Here is a 10687-nt window from a genome sequence, read left to right as displayed (position 1 = left end):
TGTGCCTATCAACTATTGGGTGCACATGCTCAAGGTCAAAAGTCAAAAGGTCAAGGTCAAATACATAAGATTTTACAATTTCCATCATATCTATGCAATGCCTGAAGATATTTTCTTGAAACTTAGTGTATACATGTATTACTCAATTAAGATTCTCTGGTGAAAGTTTGAGTCATGAGGTCAAAGGTCAAAGGTCAAAAGGTCAAGTAAAAATATTAAAACTTCACCTTTTTTCTCTGTATCTTGGAAATTGTTCAAGGTCTCTTCATGGAATATACATGTACTGACTGGCAGTGATTATCTAGAGAATTTATGGTTCATGGGGTCAAAGGTCAGGGGTCAAAGGTCAAGGGCAACACTTTAGAATTTTACTGAATATTTCCCTCATGTTTATGCAATACCAGCAGGATTATTATTTTTTTTTTACACTAGGTGTATGCATGTTTAACCTAATAGAGATTCTCTTCGAAGTTTTTTTTTCTTTTGTTTTTGCCTCAAAGGTCAAAAGGTCAAAGATCAAGTGAAAGTGCTGAACTAAGTTTTTCCTCCATATCTAGGAAGTGGCTCAAGTTATCTTGAAACGTACTACATATTTATGCATCTTCTGCCTGCCTGCTTTATGCATCTTCTGCCTGCTTCTGCTTTTTAGCATTCCTCCCCATTTCCAACATTTTCGTATACTTACAAGTTTTCTGTAAACTTATCCTTTACTTTGTATAATGAAATTTATGTAAGTACACGTACTGTATTCAATTTGTGTAATATATTTATATGTTTTTGTTGGAAATAAAAATAAATGAATGAAAAAAAAATGAAAATGACAGTGATTAGATTATGAATTTTAGGGTCAAAGGCCAGATGAAAATGGTAACAATTTACTATTCAATACAGAAATTGCACTTTTTCTCCATACCTTGAAAATTTCTCAATGCATAAACGTATGAATGGGTCAAAGTCAAGTTAAAGTCCGTAAATCCCAAATACATGCTCTCCTATTTATCCAATTAAACCTAGGTCAAGGAAGGTGAGCATTCATCACATTTGTGTCAAACTTGTCATTTTAACATTTTGCTAATTTTGTGAAAATATAATCACACATTGTCCACATGTACCAATTATACCTATTAGGAGAATCATGCATTATGGCGGAGGCATACCAGTCGCCATAGCGACATTTCTAGTTTTTTATCAGACTAATTTACATTTGAACTGGATTTCCTCTTTAAGCGATTTTCTGCATGTTGAGTGCCTTAACTAGTCTGGAATTGTCGAGGGCCGTGCTAGTAAGATCGCATTAGCGTCCTTTGAGTGAACTGAATAAATCCTCTAGTCTGCCATTGTTGCATAAGTGACCCCGCATCGCAAAACCAACAAAAAGTCGCCAAACATGGATTTTAGTTGAGATCGATTTCTGAAAGAGCAGACCTTAAGCTTTAAAATGGTGTATAAATCGATTCAAATTGACTTTTCTAACCTAACTTAATGTTGGGAAAAAGCACACACTCTTATGGAAAGTGTTAACTCAGAAAATAGACTCTGAAGTACAGGGTCTATTTAAGTGCTTAATCTTTACCAAGCCGTGCTATAGCTGTGCCATGAACGAAACGAAAAACAGTAAGTAAACTAACGGAGCAACAACAATGAAGGGATTATCAGATTTAGATAATACTGAGCATGCTTTATAAAACATTTTGTAGATGATCAATGCCAACTTTAAAAGCAGAGCCTTGTCTTTTCTGAAGGTATTACAGTTGAAAGTGAACAATATGGACAGGGTTTCTAAGTAGTAAAAAGGGGACTCTATAAGACACACCTATAATAACACGATTCTACCAGAAAGTGTTCGAGAAAATCTGTTCAAAACAAAATTTCCTGTTCGTTTTATGATCCAAAACTTTCTCACAATATAGACGAAGACTCGCTCTATTAGAAATTTATGGAAAACTGAAAATTGCTTGGGTTAACCCATTTCACCTTTTTTCAGTCCTCTCACAAAATCAGTGCGTGCGACTTTTTGTTGGTTTTGTGATGCACGGTCACATATTATACTACGGCACACGCAGGTTGTCATATCATCAAGCCATGCTATCCAAAATTACCGAATCTTGAACGTTGCATTGAAATTCAATCTATACGTACTGTCACAATGAAAATGCATTTCTACGCTGTTTCATGTATGTTATCTATATCAGTCATTCGACTAGATATTCATATTTATGTGTAGGGATAACGAGAAAAAGAGTGAGAGTGAGTGAGCGAGAAAGAAAGAGAGAGAGAAGAGAAAAAGTGCTAAGACAGGTGTCAATGTTATGCGAGCCATGCCATCGAGGACTGAAATCAGTTTACTTTTTTTGCATGTCAATTAATAGGAAATCCACCTGCCACACCCAGGCTCCAATTGGCACGATAATAACCGGAGCTCAATTTCGTTTGCGGCCAGGGGCCGCCTACCTTCGGCAATTATACAGTTTAACCAGAGCTCAATTTTGTTTGCGGCCAGAAGCCATACTCCAACAGCCTTTATGCAGCTTTACAGCAGACAGAGCTAAGAAGCATTTCGTTCATATTTGCACCGGTCATCGGTAAGCTAATTGCGGGTTGAAATTTTTCTCCATGACAAAGTCCAAGCTTCAACACATATTCAGCTAGAGTATCATATCTTTTGACCTGACATCCCCCTCCCCCCTAAAAAAAGACAAAATCAGCTTCGCTGTATAATTTTGCAAGAAGACATTATTTTTGTAAACGTTTTGACATAGGGGTAGTGGCCAGGGACGATACAATGGAGTTGGTAGAACTGACTCTCAACCCTGATTCATTGACATGGTGTCTGTGCGAGCTGTGATCCTTACTGGATAAGAATGGCTTCGTTGATTGATGCTACGACTAGTTGGATTCGGAATGCTCAGCCAAAGCAGCTTTCCTGCGCATGAACAGTCTGTTCGTATAAATCTCACCTACGAGTTTCACAGCAGTTTGCGTGGATACTGTGCTACCTGATGCACTTTTCGGTGGTTTCGTTGTAGAAGGGCGGGTCTGCTCCCCACTCGACAGGGACGTCGATTGACTTGATGAAGCTTGGGTGTACCTCCATCGTTATTTCTCAATTGTTGCCGTACGGGTCACTTTGCCGATAGGTGAATCTGCTCCCCGACGGGGACGTCGATTGATTCGATAAAGCTTTGGGTGTATCTCCATCGATATTTCTCAATTGTTGCAGTACGGGTCTCTTTGTAGATAGGCGAGTCTGCTCCTCACATGACGGGGATGTCGATTAACTCGATAAAGCCTGGGGTGCACCTCCATAGATATTTCTCAATTGTGGCCTTACGGGTCTCTTTGTAGATAGGCGAGTCTGCTCCCCACTTGACGGGGATGTCGATTGACTCGATAAAGCTTGGGGTGCACCTCCATAGATATTTCTCAATTGTGGCCTTACCGGTCTCTTTGGAGGTTGGCGGGTCTGCTCCCCATTTGACGGAGATGTCGATTGACTCGATAAAGCTTGGGGTGCACCTCCATAGATATTTCTCAATTGTGGCATTACCGGTCTCTTTGGAGGTTGGCGGGTCTGCTCCCCACTTGACGGGGATGTCGATTGACTCGATAAAGCTTGGGGTGCACCTCCATAGATATTATTTTCTCACTTGTCGCCATACCGGTCTCTTTGGAGGTTGGCGGGTCTGCTTTCCACATGACTGGGATGTGGATTGATCCATATCTGAAAGATATGTGAAAATATGAAAATATGTTACGGCTATGTTATGTCCCTGGATATTAGTTTGCTTTTTTGTTTTTACTTTTTTCATATTGAATATTCCATGTGTTACCCAAATTTTGCACCGGAGTGATGAATTTGATTTTTATAATCGCAAAAGCTCCCTTGTGGTGGAGGGGGATACCTCCTCCTACAGCTATACCAACCCAGCAGGCGCACATATTCAGACTGAATGAAAACGTTGTAAACTCGCATTACAACATAGATAGATTTTTTCATTCCATAAAGTCTTCCAGGATTCTTATAATACAAAATAATACATATCAAAAGTTTTGATGGAATTCGGAAAGCTGTCAATCTCCAAAGTATACTACAGTTTTTGATGGGAAACCAAGCGGGGAAAGGATTGATTGAAAGAAGATATCCACTCCCACCCGCGGTGGATCTTTCGTGGTTTTTTGTTTTGTTTTGTTTATTTTGTACCGTAACTGAAGTGACAGACCTGGTACACACTCAAGATGAAACATTTGGAAATCTGTCAATCTAAAAAGAAATAAGGAAAGGGACCGAAAGGGGGAGGGGCGGGAGAGGGTATCCCCTCCCCTCCCCTCAGATTTGAAATTCTGCAATCTGGTGCCCAGATTGGATAAGATATTTGGAAAGTTTTCTATCAAAAGCGCAAGAAAGTTTTCCTCCTTTTGGGAATCATATGCGATCGCCCCCCCCCCCCCCGTCCGCGCCGCCCGTCCTCCAGGATCGACGCCCTGCATACGAGGGTACTTTTGCAGTTTTAGAATTCAGATGAAAATATCTCGTAAACATATTTATGATGTAATCTGGAAAAAAAATCAAAAATCATGTTATGGTGAAATATTTAAAGGGTTTTTTTTCTTTTTTAGTGAACGATCTGCTGCACACTCTTTGATAAAATGTTAGGAAATACGTCAATCTCAAAAGTGTACAAAGTCTATCGAAAGGGACCCAGCAGTGGAGCTGGTTCATGTTCATGATTGCAATCCAGCGATCTGGGGCATCGTTCTGGCGGTATTTGGGCAATTTTTCACAAAGAAAGTTCGAGATTTGTCCTCATCTCGGGTATTGCTTTGGGACATATGATTTGTCTTCCCCAAAACATTTCCGTATAGGTGCGGGACAAATGCCCCTTTGCCCCTTCCCCCCCCCCCCCCCCCCCCACGAGATAGAATCGATGCCCCTGGGTATGCCCATAGATGTATCCTGACTGAGTCATCAGAGTCATCGTTTCAGGAATGATTCAGGAAATTGAGGGGGTTCAATTATATATCTGTACATAATTTGCAGATGGTCGCGTGGTAGCATGTTTGTAGGCCTGTACTATTTGACGTTGTCAACGTCTGGACTATACCTTATGTCGATATTACTTTCTTCGCGAGCGAGCGCTTGATAAAATGATGTATACACTATCCTAGTACTAGTAAATACTAGTACTGTTCAGCTATGTTACCTCAAGGCAAGCGTACGAACGTCATGCAATGTGCCAACATTGATACAATCACATTTCTGCTTCCTCCATTTTTTTTTTGTTCAAATTTCAGGGGGATGATTGTACAGGCCATCCCCCTCCTCCGTTTGGGGGGGGGGGGATATATCCCCATCCCCCTCCCCCGGATTTACGCCCAGGTGACATACTGGAACAAGTATTATTTTGTTCTTATATCACTCTTCGAGATTTAGGCCTGAATTGTCAGACTGGTATTAAAGGGATGGAACAGTATTGGTGGAGATGAGAATTGGGCTTTTAACTTTTTGCGAGATACCAAGAAAACATTTATGATGTAGTACAGAACTTACCATTTTAAGAGGAATTCAAAGTTGATTTGATGAAAATCGGGTTTGGAATGACTGAAACATTCAAAAACAAAGTAAAACAAAGCGATCGTAATAAAGTGTGGGTCCCACACTTCATTAGAATTGCTCTTTTTTTGGATATCTCAGCCATTTCAAAACCAATTTTCATCAAATAAACGTTGAATTCCTCATAAAATTACATGCTCTTTCATATTTCATAAGAGGTTTCTCATTATCTCACCGAAAAATGTTAGAAACCTGGGTCTCAGCCAGAACTGTACCATCCCTTTAACTGACAGCTGTTTCACTCTTTTGTTTGAAGCTCATTGACTCTGCATGATTCCATAGATTCCGTGATTACACGATTGCGCTGAAACTATCCTCAATTTAGACGCGGGGGCAAATAATACACAGGTACTTGTAGAATATACAGAAGAAATCACAATTTGGTTGCATATACCTCACATGAAATGTATTTCAATCAAGCTGGTAATTAAGTTGGTAATATTATAAATATTTTGTGATAGGCCTTATTTTCATCTTGTCTGTAGACGAAAAGAGAGTGGCCCTATTGGAACTTGCACCAAATGAAAATTAGACTAAACGGTGACTAGAAGAAATGCTTCTTGGACGAAATGCCTAGTCGACTAACCGGAAATTAGACGGATTGGGAGGACACTAACTGTCTATTATAGACCTAGTGAAATATAGAAGAGGGGACCAAATGAAAATGTTTCATTGACCAAAATTGATGATGAACAGACTAAATGGAATTTAGACGAACTGACAATAGACTAAATTATATTAGACGAAGTTGGAAAAATTTCACGTGACAATTATACCGTCAGGTCATTAGACAAAATAATAACTAGCCAAACCGGGTATTAGACCAAGTGAGGATTAAATATGAGCATTAGACGAAATTGATAGTAGACCAAATGAGTTGAGCCGTTGTGATGTTAGACGAATTGGCGAAATAAATCGTGGTGAATCGCCACCAAACTCTTGAAGAGAATGTTGGTCAGATTGCCGAACACTTTTAAAGGACCTGAAGGAGGAAAATTGGGTTTATCGTGTCGTTCGACTGAGAGTCCCCCTCCCCCTCCCTCCCCAACACGCAAACTCAGTAGGATTTAGAGTACGCATATGCTCCGAAAGCACCTATATCTGGGGCCCGTTTCATAAAACTTGTCATCAGTGACAAGTTGTCATAGATGTGACAAGCTACTGAAATTCATGCATCTGATTGGCTGAGAGCAAATTTGTCATAGAAATGTGGCAGTTGTCACTGATGACAAGTTTTATGAAACAGGACCCATGTCAATGCCAAAATTCAAGACTCGGCACCCTTGTCGCAGGTATAAATTTTCTGCCTTTAAAAAATGTCCCTTAAATACGAAACACTGCTCAATGTACCCCGTTTGGCAGATGAACTTTCATTTAATCCCCTCTCCCTAAACAGGCAACCCACCATACATTGTTAAACATTTTGCCAAATAAGGAAGCCGTCTTTTTTAAGACTGTAGAATAAATTGCAAATATTCTGTCATGTCATTGATTGTGGTCAATTGATTATTGCCTTTCAACAACTAAAGTATTATGTACTAATGGAATAAACATGGAAAAAAATCCATGACCTCAATTCCTCAAAATGGGGTTTGGTGTCTTACCATTCTATGCTGTACTGTCCCTTTTGATGTTGGTCTCTTCTTAAACGACCATGTAAGACTATTTTACTTTGTTTACGTCTGACGAAGTATCATCATTAATCATGTTTTACCAATGGTATTTCAACCTTCCATAAATGATTGGATCACATAAATTGTATGATCGAAATATTATATATATATATATATATATATATATATATATATATATATAATCGAAATCGTATGTTTTTCAAAAAAAAAAAACTTTTAACGTGATTACGTGTGTGAGCCCCACATGAGTTAGATAAGAATTAGATTAAATCAAAATAAAGAGAGTGGAAGTAATTTCATCAAAGTCTGATGTCACAATAAGAAAGCTCCACGTGTTTTCACTAAACATCTTCTCATAAGTGTTATACTAAGGCTATAGTCACAACCCCCAAATCAGCCTGCTCGGCGACCAGTTGGCGAGTTTTTGAGCCTATACCAGGAAGGTGCTAGAGAAGGAGAGACAACTACTGCTCTCCTTTGAAGTCATGCGCGGCACCGCCGAGAAGTTATGCGTTCAACTACAGGTGTTACCCATGTGCTTTGACAAAAGAGGGCATCAATAATCGGGACTAGCGCTCTCACATCTAGAAATACTTGCTCCTACTGCAATTCGCTCTCTCTTTCAATGTGATGGCAACAATGAATTTGTGTACCTTGAATTGGAGCAGCGAATTCAAATGCAGTGTAAAACTCACAATTTTAACAGCAAATAGCTTAAAAACACGCTGGAACACGCTTTAGCGCAGTACTTTATTTGAAAGATCAAAATATCCCTTATCAAAACATAGAAAATTAACATGCGGAAATGTGAGCATTATAGAAAATATTGTGTTTTTAAGAGGGCCTAATTTTCATTTCATTTCGATTTGCGAATTACGAAGAAACTAGAAATACATGTTTATAATATTGAATTCTTTCCTAAACTGTTCTAAATCAATTCGAGTATTTCATTTAAAATTTTGCCGTGAAATCAAGCTTGTAATTCAACGAAAGGTGAAATGCGTTCTTCGTCTCCGAACTTCGTCTTGCAACTAGAGCGGTGCCGAGCATGACTTCAAAGCGTAGTAAAATGCTAGACATCCCATTGTAACGCCTTGAACCCAAACCTGTGTTTGCATGAATTACGAAGAGTTGCCGCTCAATCTCTGTAACACCTCCCTGGATTAAGCATTCACGTGCCTGAGAGTGCGAGACTGACGCCTAGTCAACGGATGGTTCAGGCTTGTCCATTGTTCAGGGCCATTGTCGGCACACACTCACATACACATTATTGGTTCCTGTGCGAAGTTCGTTTTTTGTACAGAGGGTTAAAATTTCACCAAAATCTGAAACCTTACTTCAAAATCAATCTTAGATTTAATGAAACTGATTTATGCTTTTACATTCAAATCACCTCAAACAAAATTGTACACTATTCAGCTATTACTCATATCAATGACAGTTTTATCAGATGAATAGCTTTTGAACTATTAATCATCAAAAGTGGGAAATGTTTTTGAAACACCTAGTATTTTTACTATTGAGGTGGTGTTCTTGGGCTGTCCGTCAAGCGAGCTGTAAGGATGACTGAAAATGTAGTCACGCAGTCATTAAAACTTGAAAAGTATTTCAAAGTGCACATGTTGTTATGTTACCTTGTTTTTCATCTTACCTGTTAACCTTGCTTCAATCTTTCTGAGGTGATAAAGGCAAATGCGAGCAGTGTCTTCAATAGCTCTGAACTCGCTTCCTAAACTCGGGATAATAGACTCCCGTAGGTCATTGCCCTTCATCTCTTCTGACCACTGCTGAAAGTTTGTGATGATTTCCACCTCATTGCCACGAGCTAATATTTCCTTTCCTCGCTGGTGAGATTTAGAAAATTTAGCCAGTTCCTCTGTCTTCACTTTCCGTAATTTACCGTCGAATTCGTGCTGTAGGACCGCAAGTGAGCTGAACGACTCGTCGAATTTGCTCTTGCTGTCAGTAATAGATGATTCCAGGAGAGAGCGTCCTGAAGGGTATTTCTGTTGCAGATCTTGGATCATCTGCTTGGTTTCATCACTGTTGTCAAGAATCCGTTGCATTGCCTTGGTTAAGACAACTGTCTTCGCTGGCGTGACACTGTGGCTGTAGTGATTTTCCATCGAGCACTCGCTGCAGATGAGTTCCTGGCATTTTTCGCAAAAATACTTCATGAGATTGGGTTGATGCTTCTGGCAAACTGGTCCTGTCTCCTTTGTAGGCCTACCTCTGTGATCAGTGGTGGCATACTTATTTTTCAGTGCCTCGACCATCCTATTAGCCAAGATGTTCGACTTTAGCGTGGATATCCCTAAATTTCTTTCGATGAACGTCACTTGGCGACATTCTGGGCAAACAATCCTACATCTACCATCAGCTAAAGCAGCTATGCACTTTTTGCAAAATGTGTGTCCACATGACAGGTCCTTTGCTTCTTTGAATGTTTCAATGCATACGGGACATTCAAGCTGATGAGCTATCGCGTCCTGGTAAGCCGCCATATTGTAGATACTATTATTTCCAATACGTTGACAGACCTGGCTTCAGACTGATAGATCGTTATGATCAAAACTTGTGGAGATGGCTGCTAAGACGTCTTTCATTAACACAAGAAATCGTTGACACAAACGCACTCTCGGCTACCACCGAATTGTTTGGGATTTATAGCAGTTGTGCTCTCTCCCCTACTCAACGAACATACAAAATGGGTAGCGCTTTATTGCATGCGCAAATAAAAGGATGTATACCACATTTGCTAATAGGATGGAATGCGTCGAGATAATGTTGGAAATACCCGTCGATTCAATCCTGTATGGAATTGTCTATAGCACCGAGAAATGGGAAAGGCCATGCTCCGTTGTAGAAGGGTTTCCACATTGACTACATGCTGAATGATTATTGAAATGCCGGATTGCAGAGAGGAAGATCCACACTCGTCTGTTCCGTATCGTTTCCTGGCAGTTATGTGAGTGGGTGTGAGTGTGGGAGTGGGTCATGGTATGTGGACAGTGACAATGACAATGTTCTACTCACACAAAAGATGTGGAAGAAATCAACAACTTAGAATATTGCAAATCAAATTTGATACTGCCACCTCTCCCCAAACCCCTTTCAAAACAAAAAGAAAATGTAAAATTGAAATAAATAAACAAGAATACAAAAAGTATTCGAAGATTTACGTCCTATCTAACATGTTTGTTAAATAGGCAAGTTATTTCTAAATTCTGCCGGTAACTTGTAGTTCACAGTCTATTGAACCAAAAAAGTTTCCGACTATAGTATATGAATCTATAACAGCAACGATTTCTAACAATACCGAGACACATTATTATATGAAGTGTCTTCAGATCAAGCATATTTAAATACTAGATGTTACCCAAAAAAAAATCCCACTTTTGATCCTTAACAAATTTAGTTCAAAATTATATATGAGATAACA

General features: G+C 39.5%; 1 protein-coding gene across 1 annotated transcript; it reads right to left on the bottom strand.

The window, feature by feature from the left end:
• Window positions 1–2886: 2886 nt before the first annotated feature.
• Window positions 2887–9749, bottom strand: LOC140243507 (uncharacterized). The gene is made up of 3 exons (XM_072323178.1): window positions 8897–9749; window positions 3280–3504; window positions 2887–3077 (listed from the first exon to the last, which is right to left on the bottom strand). Exons 1-3 carry the CDS (start codon window positions 9747–9749, stop codon window positions 2887–2889), a joined length of 1269 nt encoding a protein of 422 aa, XP_072179279.1.
• Window positions 9750–10687: the final 938 nt, after the last annotated feature.

This window comes from Diadema setosum, chromosome 20 (assembly GCF_964275005.1).
Source record: "Diadema setosum chromosome 20, eeDiaSeto1, whole genome shotgun sequence".
NCBI lineage: Eukaryota > Metazoa > Echinodermata > Echinoidea > Diadematoida > Diadematidae > Diadema > Diadema setosum.
The sequence above is the reverse complement of the archived record's forward strand: the minus strand, read 5'-3'. Positions and strand labels throughout refer to the sequence as shown.